General features: G+C 35.0%; 3 protein-coding genes across 3 annotated transcripts; 2 read left to right on the forward strand and 1 right to left on the reverse strand.

The window, feature by feature from the left end:
- Positions 1 to 8,117: 8,117 nt before the first annotated feature.
- LOC143430011 (NAD(P)H oxidoreductase RTN4IP1, mitochondrial) lies at positions 8,118 to 11,388 on the forward strand. Its single transcript, XM_076905960.1, has 8 exons — positions 8,118 to 8,356; positions 8,624 to 8,864; positions 9,055 to 9,200; positions 9,356 to 9,505; positions 10,140 to 10,429; positions 10,507 to 10,692; positions 10,864 to 11,041; positions 11,109 to 11,388. Exons 1-8 carry the CDS (start codon positions 8,309 to 8,311, stop codon positions 11,310 to 11,312), a joined length of 1,443 nt encoding a protein of 480 aa, XP_076762075.1. The 5' UTR covers positions 8,118 to 8,308; the 3' UTR covers positions 11,313 to 11,388.
- A 341-nt stretch (positions 11,389 to 11,729) lies between these two features.
- Fen1 (Flap structure-specific endonuclease 1) lies at positions 11,730 to 14,040 on the reverse strand. The gene is made up of 8 exons (XM_076905983.1): positions 13,887 to 14,040; positions 13,674 to 13,776; positions 13,437 to 13,603; positions 13,078 to 13,187; positions 12,813 to 13,016; positions 12,364 to 12,582; positions 11,993 to 12,175; positions 11,730 to 11,917 (listed from the first exon to the last, which is right to left on the reverse strand). The coding sequence occupies exons 1-8, from the start codon at positions 13,966 to 13,968 to the stop codon at positions 11,834 to 11,836; spliced, it is 1,152 nt and encodes a 383-aa protein (XP_076762098.1). The 5' UTR covers positions 13,969 to 14,040; the 3' UTR covers positions 11,730 to 11,833.
- A 555-nt stretch (positions 14,041 to 14,595) lies between these two features.
- On the forward strand, positions 14,596 to 18,361 carry Rs1 (Dead-box helicase Rs1). Its single transcript, XM_076905948.1, has 13 exons — positions 14,596 to 14,811; positions 14,939 to 15,127; positions 15,233 to 15,323; positions 15,393 to 15,538; positions 15,646 to 15,951; positions 16,031 to 16,158; positions 16,354 to 16,551; positions 16,634 to 16,778; positions 16,879 to 17,060; positions 17,142 to 17,473; positions 17,597 to 17,845; positions 18,031 to 18,112; positions 18,217 to 18,361. Exons 1-13 carry the CDS (start codon positions 14,725 to 14,727, stop codon positions 18,308 to 18,310), a joined length of 2,229 nt encoding a protein of 742 aa, XP_076762063.1. The 5' UTR covers positions 14,596 to 14,724; the 3' UTR covers positions 18,311 to 18,361.
- The last annotated feature ends 1,142 nt before the right edge of the window (positions 18,362 to 19,503 follow it).

A 19,503-nucleotide genomic window follows, 5' to 3' on the forward strand; every position in this document is an offset into this window, starting at 1 on the left:
TTCAATGTTAAGTTATAGATTGTGAAAATTGGGACATATTTTCGTATATATTGTATTCTCTGCAAAAACTGTACATATAGGAAAATTGGAGCCAGGTGATTAATGAGGTTAGTTGATTAGTAGCCTGTATGCGTTGCATTGTTGACCAGGTGACGCTACCAGTCACGATAACTATAATATTGAAATAAAATGCAACGATATTAAGTTTTTTCGTTCTAATCACTAATGCAGCCATTAGAGATTAAGTATATCAATATTGGGTATTAATCAGATATCAAATCTATAAATTTTCTCACCAGAAAATAAGTCTGCCTTCTCCAATTTTCTTCGTGGAGAACGATAAGCATAGAAACTTCTATTTTTTCCGAATATTCCTTCGACTCGATATCGAAACAAACAAAGTACACGAGATCGTCTAGACACTGGACAGATTCGCAGAAGAAGACAATTTAAGAAACTGCCAAACTACGAATCCACAGTATGCGATACACAATTTCTGCGCGTGATAAGGAAAACAGCAATTGGGCAATCTGTTCTTAGGATATACATGTATAACTAGCATGGTATCTCCTGTCTTGGATATATAAAGCATATATTCTCTACATAACAAGGATATATCGTATATATACGTATTCGTATCGCCTTCAGCGAGGAAAGAAAATATATTGGTTTCATTTTCCATTCGATGCGCAGCTCCAATCGACCCGATAAAATGGTTCGAGGAATGGTAGACGGGCAAGCATGATCGTGTGGAGTTTTTAATTGGGACGTTCGACTGCCGCGATGAACTTTAAGTCGTTGCATACGTTGCATTATAAATTCCAGAGTTTCGTTAAAACTGGAGAACCGCGTCCCTTTAATGACTTAATGGGACTTGAAATTTCCAAATCTTTTTCAGCAATTCTTTACATGGGAAATAAATTTACGAAGTCAATTTACATATTTGAATAAGTGATATTGCATTTAGTATTCTACACGATTTAACGTGCTATAATTGTTACGATATAAATTGTGAGCCAAGTTTAGGAAACCAAGATATTCTAATTCTGAATCCTGGAATTATTTTCTTCTAAAGACTTATGGTTATATATAAATGAGATATATCATAACTCGAAGCTGGTTTCTTAAAAAGTTAAAATATTTTTTAAATAGGATATCAAAGAATAATTTCTCGCACAGTCTGTAAGTCAGACTCTCATTGGGTATCCACGAAGCCCTTCAAGCTGTCATATTAAGAGTTCACGTTCAATCCCTACGATTCTGAATAAAAATCTTTGTATTTGCATGAATAGAGTGAGGTCGAAAGGATTGTTTGAGAAGAAACACCAAAGAAATTCACTAATTACTTCGTAACGACGTAAAGCCACTCGTTCGAGACTCAAACCGCTTCAGCTTGGACCCATTGTTCTGGACATGGACAATGAGTTAGCGACGCTGTTATCAGGGCATCGCAAGAAGACATTTCCCTGTAACGAGAACTAGCGATGGCGATACGAGATTGGTGCACGCGTACAAGAGACGAGGTATACTGAAAATTTTCTTTTTTATACGACTATTAATACAAAATGGATACACATTGTGCTATAAGACTATAAAACCATATATCGAACTTTGCTAACAAATATTAACTTTGTTACAAATTTATTCCATACTTATAATTTAATATTTCCTGTTTTTAACTGTACTGTAAAAATGTTTTACGCGCGTTTCTTTTTTACTTGGAAGAAGTAGCTGATTTTTTTACAAATGGAGGTGGGTTAGTTGCGAAGAAATATGTGTTAAGTAAAGAACGATTTATGAGTTCGCAGAATTTATGTGACACCGTTTTAATGGAATTTCTGGATTCATGCAGAAAATCATTCTGCACAATTCCACTATTATTATTTGTATGGTAACTAGTCAAATACTTATAATTCGTACTCGCCATTAATCTAACAACATTGATCAATTTGTATCACATAGATATATCAAAAAGATTACAAAATCTTTCTCCATACGTAGCAGTTCCTAATATTCCTTAATGATACTGCATTTACTCCTTAAAAATTCTTGAAAGAAGTAAAAACCTCGTCTAAATCACCGCTAACGCAACGATAAAAATGAGTGAAAAATTACTAAAGAATGCGTGAAGGAAATTCGCGAATCCTCGTGACGAACGCGATCCCAAGCGGTCACTTATCACTCACCCCAAGCGCACTATCCCTCGACAACCACCACCGAATTTTCTATCCACCGTGTACGTGTGTATACACATCCCTACACACGTATCACGCCTGTCGTCAGCTTTTTGGCAGTGGCACGATACCTCGTCAGCCCCTTTGTCGCCCCAAAAGTCGTCCTATGCTGAATGCACTCGAGTACGAAACAGTGTGCGCACGATAAACCCAGTGCACATGCACGACACGCACGTAATTCGCCGCCATTGCTCCGCGTATCGTACAATAGACCCGTGCACAATTACGCCATCACTTTCCCTCGTCTCTTCACCGACCACGAGTTTGGTCTCCATCTTTCGCCTCCTTTCGTTGCCCCTGGCTCCTCCGTGTCTCGCGTTCTCCAGCCACGTAACTCGCCCTCTCGCTCCGATCCCCCGTTCGACGCCATTTTCTCGAACATCCTTCCTTCTCCCTCCGTATCTCGGTCCGTTGCACCCGTTCATACCGTTACTCTTGATTCCTGTACAGCCATAAGGTTTCCCTTTGCTTGGCAACCCTGCCACGAGACCTTTCTTTATCGCAGATTTCCTTATCCCAACCCCTTGCCCCCTTCCACTGTCTTCCTCTTGGATCCTCCGCGCGGCTCGCAGTTTCCTTTCCTTATTTGCTTCTGTAGTCCCTCCTTTGCCAGTGGCTTTTTTCTTCAGACCTTTTCCATCGAGCACTCTTTCGTTCAAGTCCCGTCCCCTTTCGCGTTTTATATCTTTCGACTGTGGGTGATCTTCGACGCGAAACGACTCCCTTTAGCGAGAATTACTTCCAACGAAGCTGGTCCCGCGATGTTACCGGATCCCGCGTGCTCCTCCGTGGCCTTTCTCCATCGAGGCTGCTCGAGTATGTGACGTTTCGTGGGCTTCTGTTATCAAGTCTCCCACTTTCAGAGCGACGTAGGCCTTTCTGCGGTTTCGTTTCCGCGAGGTTTCCCACTTCTGAGATTTCCCTTCCCCTCGATGGCCCTAGGCGCTCCCTCTTCCCAGACATCCCGCGCGGATCTAGGCTGTCTCTCTTCCCCGTCGATTCTTCAGGATCCCTCAACTTTTAAATTCCTTCGCTCATGAAATTCTTGCGTACGAAATTTCCTTTCGCGGAAACAAGGAAGTTTCGACATTTGTTTGCGCACCAAGAAATGATTAATTCAAAAGTTTCCCGACGTTACTTGTTTCAAGTACTTTCTCATTTCTCCGAAACTGGCCCGTCTCTTGCCCACCCTGACGAGAGCCAATTATAATTGTGGGTTACACGGAAGAGAGATCCTATAGGCTCGCGAGCCGATAAAATCGCGCGTTACCGGGCGAAGTCGAAAAACTGGTCGTCTCCCAGCGTCCTCCACGCCCGGTTCTTTTCTTCCTCGGCCATTTCAACCCCCTTCCTATCTAACTTCCAACATTCGACCAAAACCACCGCTACCCAATTCCAACTTTCTCCGAAACTTTCGCTCCTCGAGGTCCCGCGAGATTTCCCGCTTCCGGGACCTCCCCGTGCACCTACTCCCCACCCCAGGCAGTCGAGACACACCGGCACCCGGCCGTAAAAGGGTGAACCGATTCCTGGAAGCAGGCCAAGGAGGCAGGAAGCGGCGCGCGCGAGAAACGCGGCCCGTGTCGAGGCCGGGATGATTCCATCTCCCTCCCTTTCTCTTTCTTCGCTCTCCCCCCTATCTCTCCCCCTCTCCCTCTCTCTCTCTCTCTCCGTATCTCTCTTACGATCCGCCGTGTACAACGCCGCGAAGAAGACGGTCGCGCGCGAGAAACAGCGCCGCGCTGGCCTCCGAGTCAACGACGCGTATCAGGGAACGATCCCGCCAGCGAGTTTACGGCCAGCCGTGGGCAAATATTCCTCAGGCGCAGCTGTTTCGCGAATATACGATGCAATTTCCCGCGGTTACAGCCGCTGGTAGGCCTTCGACGGGCAGCCTTCGCCGCCGCGGCCGATAATCGACGCCTGTCAACGTGGAAACGTTAGCGGACACGGCCACGCAGAAATCATTACAAGGACCGTCCCAGGAATGCTAGGGAATTCGAAGCTGTCGGGCTATTAGCGGGAAATTTAGAGGGTGATTCGAAGGAGGGAAATAAGGGGGGGAGGGGAGGACGCGAAAAAAAGGTCGCATTTGGAGCTTCGTTGTCGAGAAAAATCAGTTTGGGAATTCGACGGTGAGTCGCTGGCCATTGTCGGTGCGGATAAAGGGAATCCCGTGGACCAACGCGCGCATACCTCGCGTTGCATCGGTTTGTGGGATATATTGTCATTAGTGCGCGCGTGGGGGCGAATTTTTTTTAATTGTTTCTGAGAGAGACTGCGGACTTTGGACGCGGTTTCGCCGCTCTCGACGTTTTGGCCCAATTTTACTTCTGAGCAGGATCGACTTGTCTATTCGTAAACAATTGGTCGATCTTAAATTCAGATTGTCTGTTAGACGTTCTGAAAAGTTTCGAATATCACACTGACATAAATAAAATTGTACTCGATCGAGTTAATAGAACGAACAACACTGCAAGTGTAAAAGTGTAATTTCCAAAACATTCCTGGTACCTTTCCCCTCCCCCCTCTCTCTCTCTCTCTCTCTCTCTCAAAATTTATTTCGAGTTATAATAACCAATTCATTGAATTAAAATGATTTACGAACCAAAATGGCAAAAATTGTTCCTCTCGCTAGTACTGAATGGGAAAATATGCAGCTTGTTCACTTCGACGCAACAATTATCAACTGGGCATACATATAAATGTCCGATTTAATAGAAAACTTATCTCCTTTGAAAGGGGAAAAAGGGAAGTGAATTTTTAGAATTCCTTCCTCTTAGCGCTAGCTGACTAGCCTGCCGCAATTTTTGTAGACAATCGCTAAGGAATTCGATGCACTTGCCGCAATTGCCAGCGATAATCCCCGACAAGAAGCGGCGACAACGGTCCTGCTTGGACGGTTCGACAAGCATCAGCAGCCGGCCGTCGTGATATCCCGTAAAAGGATAGGTTGCACGCTGGAAGGCGGCCAGGACTCATTCAGAAGGACGTGCCTGGACGGCTACCAAGTTGCTAATGCGCCGCGAACCTTGAGCGCGCCGTGTGAAACACACGTAGAACGCGTACGCGTCAAAGACGTGTTCTCTTGCAAACGTTCGAAATGTCCCCCCTCTCCCCCCTCACCCTTATTCTGGCAAAAGCGTCAAAAGATTCCGCGTAACCGGAACGAGACTTTTGGAATATGCGATGAGAAGGGTCCCAATTAAAATAGCCCTACCATCCGGGCAACCTGAGTCTGGGAGGCGAGTCGCGCAACTGCTAATTATGGCATTCCCTTCGAAAACTACGAATTAATGGAAATTAATGTGATATTTCTCGTAGAAAGCTATCGAATAATTTGATGGATGATTTGAAAAATCCTGAAATGTTTCAGATTCTTTTGAAACCTTAGGACTAGAATGGTCCTCGATAAACCAGAATGTATGAAAACTACGAATTAATGGAAATTAATGTGATATCTCTCGTAGAAAGCTATCGAATAATTTGATGGTCGATTTGAAAAATCCTGAAATGTTTCAGATTTTTTTGAAACCTTAGGACTACTAGAATGGTCCTCGATCACTTAGAATGTATGCTAACGTAGTATGTAGATTCAAACTGTTCCTGTTGAGTAATTTTTGCATTAGTATCGAATATTTAATTTATACGTAATTAGAACGATATATACTACGAAAATTTGTAAATATTTTGAAATAAATATGTATAGTGTACTCTGTGTAAATTCCGCATGCATAATGTAATTTAAATATAGTAAAATATTGCCATCTACCGGAAAGTTATAAAAATGCAGTAAATAGTAGGTGGTAATTATTTGAAGATAACACAGAGAAACTTATGGTAAAATAAGAACAAGTATACTGCTTTTTCTTCCATCGAGAAGTTATCGTGTATTTCCACTGTAGAAATTGTAATAATCATTGCATGTCGTAGAAGTTATGTTACTGATTGAGCTCTAGTTACCTTATGTTTTAGATTCAACTGATAACTAAATCAGGATTGGGCATTTATCCGTAAAGAAAAGCAAAAATTTGTCGATAAATTTGAAAATATCTCTACACTGTCACTATAAGCAGAATTACTAAAGAAACTCTATCAGCAATTATAATTAAACTCGAAAATATTCTATTCGATGTATTTCCATATGACAAAAATTTGAATTTACTTTTATTTCTATATTATCTTTTCAATAGATAGAAGAAATACTATATTATAACTATTTGTATTATATAAAACTTAGGTTTTATTGTAATTTCTTGTATATTTCAGTAATTTTATTGTAATTTCTTATATATTTTTGTACTTTTATTGTAATTTATTGTATATTTCCCGCTTTTGAAGTAAGAAAGAGAAAGATGCTATAAGAAAAAATGAGATAGATAATGTCGACCCTACTTTAGAGACCCTGGCGCCATCTCTGCGAAAAGTGCTCAAACTGGTCGCACACAATTATCGACAGCGAAGTAAACTACTGAAGAACTACTGGCGCCATCTCTGCGAAAAGTGCTCAAACTGGTCGCACACAATTATCGACAGCGAAGTAAACTACTCAAGAACCACTATCGCCATCTCTTGGAGAAGCGCTGAAACTAGTCGAGCATTAGTTTCACTAGTTCCTACAGAGATGGCGCTAGTAGTTCTTCAGTAGTTCACTTCACTGTCGATAATGCTGTGCGAGCAGTTTGAGCACTTTTCACGGAGATGGCGCCAGGGGTTCTAGAATACTGTCATCATCATCTGTCTCGCTCTTTCTTATTGCATCTTTCTCTCTCTTACTCTTAAAACGGTAAACATACAAGAAATTACAATAAAACTACTGAAATATACAAGAAATTTCATTAAAACTAGACAGCACATTAACTCACGCAAACTTAAATTTGAAATTTACAACAGAATTAAACTAAATTTATCTTCTTAATCATATTTAAATTCGACGAACAAGATCGATATCGATTGCTACATTTAATTACAATTCCTATCATGACGCAGCACTATGTTGTTCTGCTTTGGATCGACGGCGTTGCATTACCATAAAATTGTGATAATACAGAAATCGTGATAATTTTAAAACGATTGCGGTCATTTTATCGAGCGAATTATGATTATCTCTGGTTCTGCATTTGACTGTCAACAAAGTTTATCAATTTTAAGGTGTTTAAAACACTTGTACAGTCAGGTTCCATTAGTAGTAACAAATAATTGTACAAACATAAAGTAGACGTACACAGTCATGCAGTCGCTATTGTTTTAATAAACACAAGAAGATTTGCTGCTAAAAATATCAAAATTAGTAATCGTATATTCGATGAGGTACGAGTATATACGTTATGCAGTACATACGAATAACTGTATAACACGGTCTACTTGTTTCCTTAAAAAGAATCAAGTAGCCATACAGTGAACGTAAAATTTCAAATAATATTGCACAAAATTAAAACGTATACTATTCAAATGGAATTATTACTTAAAATTGGCGCCAAGGAATCAATTTTCAAACATTGGTACTGATTTAATTAATAATCGTATACATGCGTAACCACGAGAAACATGGTTATTCTGATGGAAAGAATGATAATAATTAAGATAATATTAATTTCGTTCTGTTTTGCCAAAGAAAGGGGGAACTGTTTTTTTTAACGATAACCCGCCAGATTTCGCTAGCAGGACTGTTGTTATCACGTGATTGAATTGCACAACTGTCGTTATATCACGTAGAAAAGTCAAATAAATTTTGCGCCAAATTTGCACAATTTAAATCTAACCTTATTCGATACAAGGCATGTTGCATTAAACAAAGTTGCCGCTTGTACAATTATCAACAGCCGCGCGATTATGGCACTTGCATAGCATCCGACGCAGTTATAGAGGGAACATTACGATATTTTCAATGTTCACGTAAAACGGTCATACTTGATATCTATTTCGAGTTATATGCAATGTGTTAATCGTTTATTTATATCACTGCTGTGCTGCATTTCCAGCTGATCGGCCTGTGTGCATAAAATTGCACCCCTAATAGCGTATAACGTAAAATGTTATATTAAATTCGAGCCGTCGGAAAATTTTGCAAAATTATGGACGAAATATGGTTCCATCTATCAAATCAATTCGAGACACTTCAGGTAATTCTGCGTTCAAAGAACAATATCGAACTACTGCATTTTTCAATTCTCTTCAGCGTAATTTACATAACACTTTTATAAGGTAATCAATTTATTGAATTATGGATACCAAAAAGGAAGGAGACAGTTCCCCTTTCTGGTATCCATAATTAATAATTAACATAATTTAGTAACATAAAATGAAAGGAATAATAATTATCATTCAAGTTAAAACAAAATTAGCATCTTCAACTTTCGATGTTATATGTTAATCTTTTTTTGGGAAAGATTCAAAGTTCGTTAATAGCACAACAAGGTCAACAATGGGTCACGGCGTGGTTAGTACAGGCACAACAATTTCTTCACAAATTATACAACGAACAAAACGTGCAAGGTGTTAAGGACATTACACAGCGCATACTCGTTTGGATTGAGAAAGCTTGGACGCAATTGAAACTTCAGTATTATGGTGCCAGCTTTAATGTCAGAGGATTTTATATGCAACTAGAACATTTATGTAACAATGAAGGTACAAAATTAATTAAGGAAAGTACTATTAATTAATATTAGTTCCTTAGATTGATATCTTGAATACATGATTCGGTCCCATAATTTTGGCATAAAGGATATGATAATATTCAGATTGACTAACAATGTTTAGATATCAAAGTGATATCAATATATTGACTGTCAACAATAAAATATGATTGTTCTTTTAGTGTCGAGAAGAGAACTTGCATTTTGCCTAGCAGGTTTAATTGTGGGTACTTTAATTGGTTATTATGCTGGAATTAATTGGGGACATGTATCACATCATATGTATCATATGAAAGCTATCATATGTCATCATTATATTGGTATTGAGGTATTGTATTATTCTCATAAAATATAAATAGTAATAGATGCATAAAATCTTGTATTCGTATAAGCATTGATAATATTCTATATAAATACTTATACATTGTGTAATGTCTGATTTAGACAAATAATTAAAACAGTATTTTCTTATAAACAATATAGGGGGTATCTATGATAGATGACGCAGAAATGCCTATGATCCAAAAGTCTAATGAAATATTGGTACAAGTTAAAGCAGCCTCTGTCAATGTTGTTGATACAAAAATTTGTTATGGTTACTCAAAGATTTATAGAAGACTCCTGAATTCTGGAGTAAGACAATTTATTACAAGTAATTTTATTACCTATACTATTGTAAAGAACACCAGTGTAGATCATTTGTAGCTACATATATATATATTAAACATTCACAAAGAAGTTTATGACTGTACGAAAATTCAAACTAATGACTTAACACACTGTAATACAACCCTTTACTATCGCAATTACCATCTGTAGGCGATAATAAGATAGGTGTACTATTAAATGTAAAAAATATGAAATTTTCAACACAGTCATTTAGGGTACAATTTATTGGAACTGTGCGGACGTAATTTACATAATCAATCTAATAACTTGTAACTAGATGTACGTAACGTACAATAGTCTGGAATTAAGTATACATTACATATTTCACTTATATTCTAGGCTTTGTAACAAGTCCTTTGTGCTAATAGGCTTTCAATATGGCTCAAAGAATATCTTACGAAAATCGCAGCATAATATCCTTTTAAAAATTATTACTATACCTGTATCCCTTTACCTTGCGGAGCATGCGATGCATCGACACTGTGAACGCTCGCTCCTCAAAAAAAGCAAGAGAAGATGGACTTGGATGGTACACATTGGTGTTCTTTACTATAATAATGTATATAACGATTAACAAAATTTATTTACTTATCCTCAGAGACACAAAGAGCTTCCAGTAGTCTTAGGCAGAGATTGTACTGGAATAGTGGTAGATATAGGACAAAGTGTTATTAATTTTGACATTGGGGATGAAGTATTCTTAGCCGTACCTTCGTGGGCTCCTGGTACAATGGCAGAATATATAGTTGTCCCAGAAACTCAAGTAGTTAAACGACCGAAACATTTTACTTTCGAAGTGTCTGCAAGTCTTCCTTATAGTGGATGCTTGGCCTGGGATGCCCTAGTTAATAGGTCTCCAATCCAAGAAGGCAATGCAAAAGGAAAACGGTATAATTAACTCTAAATAAAAGAATATTATTACTTGAATGTAAAAATTCCATGTCACAAAACTTATTATTCTATAGAATACTTATATATGGTGGAAATACACCTGTCGGATGTGTTATAACTCAATTAGCTAAATTATGGGGTGGACATGTTGTTACAATATGTACATCAAATGCGATTCCAGTTTCACGAGCATTAGGAGCGGATAATGTTATACCATTAGACGGTTCAGACATTGAAAAAGAATTACAATTACATGACAGGTACACGTTAGGTCGCTATATGAAATATCTATCTCTACCTTTATTACATTCTATTTAAAAACACATATGTGTATTACACAATGCTCAAATAATTTGACAACAAAAAAAGATCAACTTTATTCAGCTGATGCTTTGAGAATTTACTAATATAAATGACTAATACTTTTATAGATTTGACGCTATATTTTATACTGGAGGTCAACCAATCGAAGAACGTGTGTTAAGACAACATTTAGTGCCTTATGGTTCTTATATCTCTACAGTTCCTGAACAGTTAATATCAGACTCATTAGGTTTTATATTTGGAAGCATATTCGCTGGATGCGTACGAATAAAATTATTAGTTCAGGTACATAAAATCATGTGCTCCGAGATCAAACTAAATAATTATCAATAATTGATTATATTTGTCACAGTACATGTTTGGATTTAACATGCAGCACTGGAAAGAAGGATCAAAAATTAATGCCACGTACTTGCAAGCATTGTGCGATTTAGCCGATGCCAATCAGTTACAGATAGTTGTAGATAAGGTATATGGACCTCATAATATCGAGCAAGCATTGCACCACATACTGGATCCCAATGCTATAGGTAGTACTATAATTACATTTCAGTGACAACTAATTATTGTAAGTAAAGTTTTGAGTTATACAAATGTGTCGCAATCTCTTTTACCAATACATATTGTAAATATCAATCAACGCCTAATCACTGCCAAATACCATCCAACGTTAAAGTAACTTCTGTACGCCTAATAAAAAAAATTTAATTAGTACATTTGATGCTGAAAACCAAGACTGAACGAATACTGTAATAGAAGAACTGTATATACATGTAATTGCACAATTTATATAATTTTAAATTGTTACTTACTTATACATACAAATGAAGAGAAATTATGTAATAGAGAATTATACGACAAATTTAAAAGACAGAATGTGGTTGGTACATGTGTATATATATATGAAGTTAATAGATATTGCTTGAATGTATATAGTAAATTTTATCCAATAAATAGAAAAAATGTTTATAAATGTGTTTAGAATTATTTATAATTATCGTATGCGCTAGAGCATAAAAAGATTGGAAATAACGATTTTATAAATATATAATTAAATTGTTAGTATTTATGAAAAAATTATTTTGGTGGCCTTCCACGTGATTTTCCTCTTGTTGCAACTTTCTTGCTCTTTTTAGCAATCGATCCACTTTTCTCTTCTAACTATTTAAAAATATACAAGTTTAATAGTTTCAAAAATAAAATGTATAATTCAAAAGGCGCGATATTTGTACTTACTTTACGCTTAGGAGAATTTGTATTTGGTAATACTTTAAAAAATGTATCTAATCTTCCTTGAGTGGAAGTATTTCGCGCTTTGTGTAACTTTTTCGCTCCACTTCTCACTCTTTCTTCATTAAACTGTTTATCACCGCACAAAAATTTTACTAAACCCTCCTCATCTGGTTCTGACCATTTCAGCTGTAAAAAAAGAAATGAAAATACTTATAAATGTACAACATATAAATATCTATTGTAAACGAGGTTTTTTTTCGCTTCATATTTAGTAGCAATTCTCTATAAATACTGAAACATTTATTTCAAGTTTAGATTTGCGAGCTTCTCTAAAGATGAACAGAAGTTTTATGAAGAATATTGTACTTCGTTACATCAATTGTTTCAGGATCTGTTACTTCAGGTTCTTCAAATAATAATCGAGCTTGCTTGTAATTCCAGTCTTCGGGAATTGTAAACTTTTTATTATCTATGCTTTCTACGATCTTCTCCAGTGATCGATGCGTTTTGATAAATTCCATTGCTTTTTTTGGTCCAACGCCTTTAATGCTGTTTGTGTAATCACACCCCAACAGTATGCATAGATCAATGAACTGTAAACAAGAGAAAGTAACAAATAATTGTCAAAAACCAACTGCTACATCAATGCTGTGATTTTTTTTAAAACTTGCAAAATGTTTTATAGTAATATTTGTTAAAATTTTCAATTTTTAAGTATATGCAGCAAACATTCTTCTATGTTGTCATTCTAAATGAATATGATAATAATTATTACTACATTAAATATACAAGATTTAATAATAAAAATGTTGATTTCACACACTTCACTCTGACTTAATTCAAGGCCTTCTAATACTTTATCATGATGGAATTCTTGCACAGGCATTTTTCTGGCTTCGCTAAATGTTAATCGTCGAAGTAAGACGTTACAGCCAAAAGTAAGTGCATCCATATCTTCTGTGGCTGTTGCAAACACTTTACCAGCTTTTACTAAAGCAGCGCATTGCGCCTCAGCTTCACATGGAGCCTACAAGAATAATATATTACAATAATACTTGTAATTAATTTGGCCATTGTATTTTACTCACATCAATATAAGGAATACCCATTAATTTCAACAGCTGTTTAGCTTCTTCTGCATGTTCTTTTGTAACTTTAACTAATCTTCTGTTAAACTTATGTACATCCTCTATGTTTCCTAATAAAATATAATGCAAAAAATCTTACAATCTAAAGTCCAATTGTAACGCAATTAAAAAGTATGATTTCGTTAAAGAAAAATTTTAATATTTATTACGTCTCTTTTGATACCAATAAACATGAGTTTCAGACACATGTTCATTAAAGTATCAAAAGATCAGTTCCGATAATATAGCAACCAATTTTATATAATAAACTAGAAAAATATGATACATTTGAAACATAACAAACGCATATTTAAACTTACCTGCTTCTTCTGCTGCTTGTAACAATTTCTGTGCTTCGTCCCTCCTCTCAGCTCGTTTGGCTAACTCATCGCCTTTTAAGTTTGGTGGTTTTCCATCAAACACATATACAGGCTTTATTCCTTGTTCTACTAAACGTATCGTTCGATAAAATGTGCCCATTAAATGACTGTAATACAAAAAAACTATAATATAAGTCATAACATAGAATTATATGGTCACGCATGAAAAATGCATACCTTGTTGTTTCCCCATCTGCGCTCGTAAGCTGGGCACCCTCGCTTCGCACAGCGATAAGAAATTGATATAAACACATAGATGCATCTATGGCTATTTTACGACCTAACACAAAGGAAAACACGTCTTTTGTATATATAACAAATTTGTACAATACATTTTTATACAAGTAAATATCACTCATTACTCTACCATTATTATGTTCAAATACATACCAAAATAATGTTTCAATTCTCGTTCTTTGATAGAACTCGGTGCTACATCTGCTATCAGTTTGGCTAAGCCCAAAATACCCATGATGGTAATTAAATAATCACAAAATCAATCAGTTATACGATTAACTAAAACGCGAGATTCAGAAGACGAGTATACCTATGCATAACACAAACGATCTTTCGCGCCAATATTATACTATAGATCTATAGTCCATTCGTACAACGTATGAGGCGAAACGATACGTAAGGTTTTAGGGAAAATTTCTGGGCAAATCATGGCAGCACTGAACGATGCCACACGACGCAGAATAATTGGGATAAAAGACAATCTGTTCAGATACGTCGTAGAATAAATAGCCAAGACACCCATAAATACAGCTTCCCACGAAGTCAAGAAACAGAATTTTCATTGGTCCATTTCTCACTGAACAAGATTGAGATCCTAAAAAATAAAAATGTAATGAAATATAATCGATGCACACATTTTACTGAAAACGATATTACTTTGAGTTTATTGGGAAAAATTAGGTTAGTGTCACTAAGAGTACTAATAAGAGCGGTGTATTTTGTTCCAGCGTTTAAGGAACCGAAAGTAACTAGGCTGACAATCGACTCTGATAAAAGTACCTATATCTCGTTGGATTTGAGCAGTTAGAAAATCCATTTACTTTGGATATTTTGCATTTAGGTATCGAGTAAAAAAGTAACCAGTCTCGTCTGCGTCTTACCTTATTGTCGACTTAGTAACTTTCAACTATAGACATCTATCGTCCCCACGTGGCTTGGTAGCTTGATCATAAGAAATTGAACGACTTTTCCAATATATTTGTTATGGAAAATGGATAGCAATTGCGATTTGATAAAAACAATCGAGGATGATCAGGAAGTGCCAAATTATTCTGAAAATTCTGATATAGAAGATGATGTAAGATATAGAATCGAATAAAATATATTTCAAACTATTGTAATTTAATTATATTTAATAAAAGAGAGAGAGAGTAACACTTTGTTTATCGCGTGGCTGCATTTACTAAAATTATGGTTTGACACAGTTTCAGCCTAGAAAGCAAAAGAGAAAAGAGAACAAGGACTTCGATAATAATTTTCAATTTGTAAACGATGTTGCTGATTATAATAAAGATACATGGAACGATTTGAGCAAGTATATAAAACGGAAAGCGAAATCAAAATTAGATGATAAAATTAAAAAGATTAGGAAAGGCACTGAAAATGAAGGACATGTATGTTCAGAGTTGCTTTTTAATTGCTTTTTAAATTCGTGACATTTCTTACTTTCTTACTTTATAAGTTATTAATATAACATTTTATTTGTAATCGTTTTTTAGAACAAATCAGACAATGATTCTAATCTCGATTCATCTGAAGTTAGGGAAGTAGACAATGAAGTATTTTTATCAGACGATGAATTGAAAAAAGGTAACAATACTGGTTTTTCTTCATTCATGCCATGAATTATACAGATATATAAATAGTATCTTATTCTAGATATATTTAAGACAAGAGAGAAGAAAGGTAAAAGAAAGCAAAGTGCTAAAGAAAATGACGAAGAAACAATTGACTTTGAGGAGTATTCTAACACAGAATCTTATGGAACATTTTATCAAATGAATTTGTCGCGTCCTTTATTAAAGGTACAATACATATCACTCGGTTATTATGTCAACAATGCAACCCCAAATTCAATGACAATAACATCAAGCTATTCTTGTATGATTCATGATGATATATTAATTTTAAGGCTATCACAACTATGAACTTTGTGCATCCAACACCTATTCAAGCTGCTACCATTCCTGTTGCACTAATGGGTCGTGATATATGTGGATGTGCTGCTACAGGTACAGGTAAAACTGCTGCTTATATGTTACCAACTCTAGAAAGATTATTATATAGGCCATTAGACGGTCCTGCCGTCTCCCGTGTTCTTGTACTTGTACCAACAAGAGAGCTTGGCGTGCAAGTATACCAAGTTACAAAGCAACTGTCTCAGTTTACAACAATCGAAGTAGGATTGTCCGTTGGTGGTTTAGACGTTAAAGCTCAAGTATGTTGACGTACTTTAACATAATACATTTAAAATATATATGTATATATTTGAAAGAACACTTATCTTTCTAAATTAGGAAGCTGTGTTAAGAAAAAACCCGGATATTGTAATAGCTACTCCTGGAAGATTAATTGATCATATAAAAAACACACCAACATTCTCATTGGATAGTATTGAGGTGCTTATTTTAGATGAAGCAGACAGGTAAATTAAGGGAGAGAGTAAAGTTGCGAAAACTATGTTTCTTTTCCCTTGTCGAAATATTATGTAAATTTTAATATTGAAAGCAAGAAACATAAACGTAACTTTTGCAACTTTACAGTTTTTCTTAACAAAATATACTTAATTTATATTGTTTTTCGTGATATAGTAAAAAAATTGCTACGCATTTCATTTAAGGATGTTGGATGAATATTTTGCGGAACAAATGAAATATATAATAAAACAATGTTCAAGAAGCAGACAAACAATGTTATTCTCGGCTACCATGACGGAAGAAGTAAAAGATTTAGCAGCAGTATCTTTAGATAAGCCTATTAAAGTATTTGTAGATAGTAATCAAGATGTTGCTTTCAATTTACGCCAAGAATTCATTCGGTACAATTATAATTTATACAATTAATAGGTTATGTTTAATATCTACTCAATGTAATTACATATAATATGCGATTTTATTTAGGATACGAAAAGAGAGAGAAGGGGATAGGGAAGCAATTCTGGCTGCTTTAATTTGTAGAACTTTTCACGATCACGTCATGGTTTTTGTACAAACAAAAAAGCAAGCTCACAGATTACATATTTTATTAGGATTGTTAGGTGTTAAGGTATAAATCTAAAATATAATTTAGTTTACTACTTGTACGCATAGGCGTACAGAGAAAGGTATAATTTGTTGTAAAAAAAAAGTTATCATATATGTCTTAGGTTGGAGAACTTCATGGTAATCTTACACAGCCACAACGTCTAGAGAATTTAACAAAATTTAAAAATGAAGAAATAGATGTGTTGTTAGCAACAGATGTTGCCGCAAGAGGTTTAGATATTAGTGGTGTAAAAACCGTAATTAATTTTGTAATGCCAGCTACTATGCAACATTATATTCATAGGTATCAGTTTTATTTGTATCTGTATTTTCATCAAGGTTCTCTTTTTTGAAAAATATAATTACTTTACGATCTGCATGTTAGAGTTGGGAGAACTGCAAGAGCTGGTCGCGTCGGAGTATCTGTATCATTAGCTGGTGAACAAGAACGTTCTTTAGTCAAAGAGATCATTAAAAATGCAAAAAATCCAGTGAAAAATCGAATAATACCTCCCGATATAATTGAAAAATATAATAAAAAATTACAATCACTTCAGCCAGACGTGGAAACAATTTTGGAAGAAGAAAGAAGCGAAAGAGAAATAGCTAAAGTTGAAAATCAAGCAAATCGTGCAGAAAAATTTCTAAAAAATGAAAATAAGAAGGACATTCAAAGAACTTGGTTCCAGACTCAGAAAGAAAGAAAAGAAGAGAAAGGTTATTTCAGTTTTCTATTTTCTATTTGTAATTATAATTCTGACGCTTTCCTCCGAGTCATATTACGTTTACGGAAATACTCTATGTATCTTCTTAAAATAATTTTTACATTTGCATGATCAGAAAAATTATTATTAACGGAGAAACAACCAAATATAAACAAAGAAAAGAAAAAACAAAATCAAAAGCCTCCAAATATAGTCGAAAAGAAACAGAAATCCAAGGTACCTAAAAAAGAAACGGCAGAAGATAGAGCGAAGAAGGAATTGGAAAAAATCGCCGCATTTCAGGCACGGCTAGCTAAGAAGCAGAATAAACAAAAGAAAATTCGAACAGTTGCAGATGATGATAAATTTACATCGAACAGAAAAGGTATTTTATAGCAATGTTAATTTTCATTAATGTTTTATGAAATAATTAAGCAAAGCATGCGAAATCTACATCGTTTGATATTTAATTGTATAAAAGTAATGTGTCGATCCTAAGCTAACGTAAAAAAGCAGTGTTAATTTTCTCCTTTTATTTATCTAAATGATACTAAATATATATTATTCTAGGAGCATCAAAACGACCAAGATCTTCATTTGCTGCTGATCTAACAGATACAAGTAAAAAGGCTGTAAAGAAAATGCGTTATGAGTAAGTACATTTTAGTAGGCCAAAGTATTATGAATAGTGAGATGCAGTGACTTTATAAAAACTTGGTGTTTCTGACAATAAATTTATATATTTGTGTGTTTCAGTGCTAATGTTAAAAAGAATCAGGCTAACAGAAAAGGCGCAAAGAATTTAAGCATAGGAAAAAAGGATAACAGAAAAACATTTAGAAAACGTTAAACAAAATTTTGATACCTGTAACTTACATCTTATTAAATACATACCATTTTACTTAATTTGTTTTATTATAGAACCATTACAATGCGTCACTTACGTCTCACAGATTGACAGATGAATAGCACTGATTAATTGGTTTTTTTTTTCATCAGAATATGTATACTTCGTAGTCTAAAACCTGTTTAAAAAAAATTGCAGTACCATGCAATTAAATACTTGCGGAAACATATGGATATTCGATGGTTATGCTGCGAAATATAAGGCGATATATTATTTCGGAATGAATCGATGATCGAATATACAAATTATTTTAAAGTATATCGAATAAAACTTTCATCACTTTATAATGTTAAAAAGATAACAGTGCATCGCTGATGACTTATAAACACTGCCTCGTGACACGACGAATATAGAACATGAGATATATCTTTTAGGAATATTTAAAAAAAATTAATAAAAATTGCAAAATTTGCATTGTACTGTAATTTCAGTGAAGAGGTAATAGGTATGTGTTAATTCTATAATGTTTATGTAATAAGATCATGCATTCATCACCATTCATGGCCTCATTCACAACTCTCATTTTCATCTTAAGGTTTAATACAGTTGTAATGCTTAATGCTAAGAATTCTAATGTTAAAAAAGAAAAAATTTATAAAACCTAGGCCCATTTTAAATTATTTGAATTCTATTCAAATTTGTATCCAATCTCTTCCCTGTGATTTTTTTTCTTTTTCCTAAATAAACTGCTTATCTTTAATTGCAATAAAATTTCACGCTCTGAATTTGTTTACGCAAACATTTTATTGATTTTTTTTAGTATTGTATTTCTGAAATGTCTCACAGTAAAAAATAAGTCGAAAACATTTTCATACAAATATATCTATATATATATAATGTTTAGAATAATTAACAGTATATAAAACAAAAAGTACTTATGTGTATGCATAATGGTATTTATATTATTTGTAAAAGTAATGGATGTTGTGTATGTATGCTTATAAAGTAGAAAATGAAAATACAGAGTTGTACTTTTAAAAATTCATGTGAAATATGTATGAAACCTACGAGAATATATGCAGTAAGTATAAAAGAATTATTGGATACAAATTTGAATTAAAGTGGTACGAGAGTTTGTTTATAATACATATACAATAATGACAGTGACGAAGGTGTAACTGTCATGTTTAAGGATA

Source organism: Xylocopa sonorina, chromosome 12 (assembly GCF_050948175.1).
Source record: "Xylocopa sonorina isolate GNS202 chromosome 12, iyXylSono1_principal, whole genome shotgun sequence".
Lineage (NCBI taxonomy): Eukaryota > Metazoa > Arthropoda > Insecta > Hymenoptera > Apidae > Xylocopa > Xylocopa sonorina.

What these genes read in the sequence shown, in the direction of transcription:
- LOC143430011 (XM_076905960.1), top strand. Translation starts at nt 8,309, where the DNA reads ATGGACGAAATATGGTTCCATCTATCAAATCAATTCGAGACACTTCAG. An exon ending in GAAGACTCCTGAATTCTGGA is followed by an intron (nt 9,506 to 10,139) that starts GTAAGACAATTT and finishes ACTTATCCTCAG; the next exon opens with AGACACAAAGAGCTTCCAGT. An exon ending in GGCAATGCAAAAGGAAAACG is followed by an intron (nt 10,430 to 10,506) that starts GTATAATTAACT and finishes ATTATTCTATAG; the next exon opens with AATACTTATATATGGTGGAA.
- Rs1 (XM_076905948.1), top strand. Translation starts at nt 14,725, where the DNA reads ATGGATAGCAATTGCGATTTGATAAAAACAATCGAGGATGATCAGGAA. An exon ending in ATTCTGATATAGAAGATGAT is followed by an intron (nt 14,812 to 14,938) that starts GTAAGATATAGA and finishes GGTTTGACACAG; the next exon opens with TTTCAGCCTAGAAAGCAAAA. An exon ending in ATTTACATCGAACAGAAAAG is followed by an intron (nt 17,846 to 18,030) that starts GTATTTTATAGC and finishes ATATTATTCTAG; the next exon opens with GAGCATCAAAACGACCAAGA.
- Fen1 (XM_076905983.1), bottom strand. Translation starts at nt 13,968, where the DNA reads ATGGGTATTTTGGGCTTAGCCAAACTGATAGCAGATGTAGCACCGAGT. An exon ending in AGAATTGAAACATTATTTTG is followed by an intron (nt 13,777 to 13,886) that starts GTATGTATTTGA and finishes CCTTTGTGTTAG; the next exon opens with GTCGTAAAATAGCCATAGAT. An exon ending in TTGAATTAAGTCAGAGTGAA is followed by an intron (nt 12,583 to 12,812) that starts GTGTGTGAAATC and finishes TCTTGTTTACAG; the next exon opens with TTCATTGATCTATGCATACT.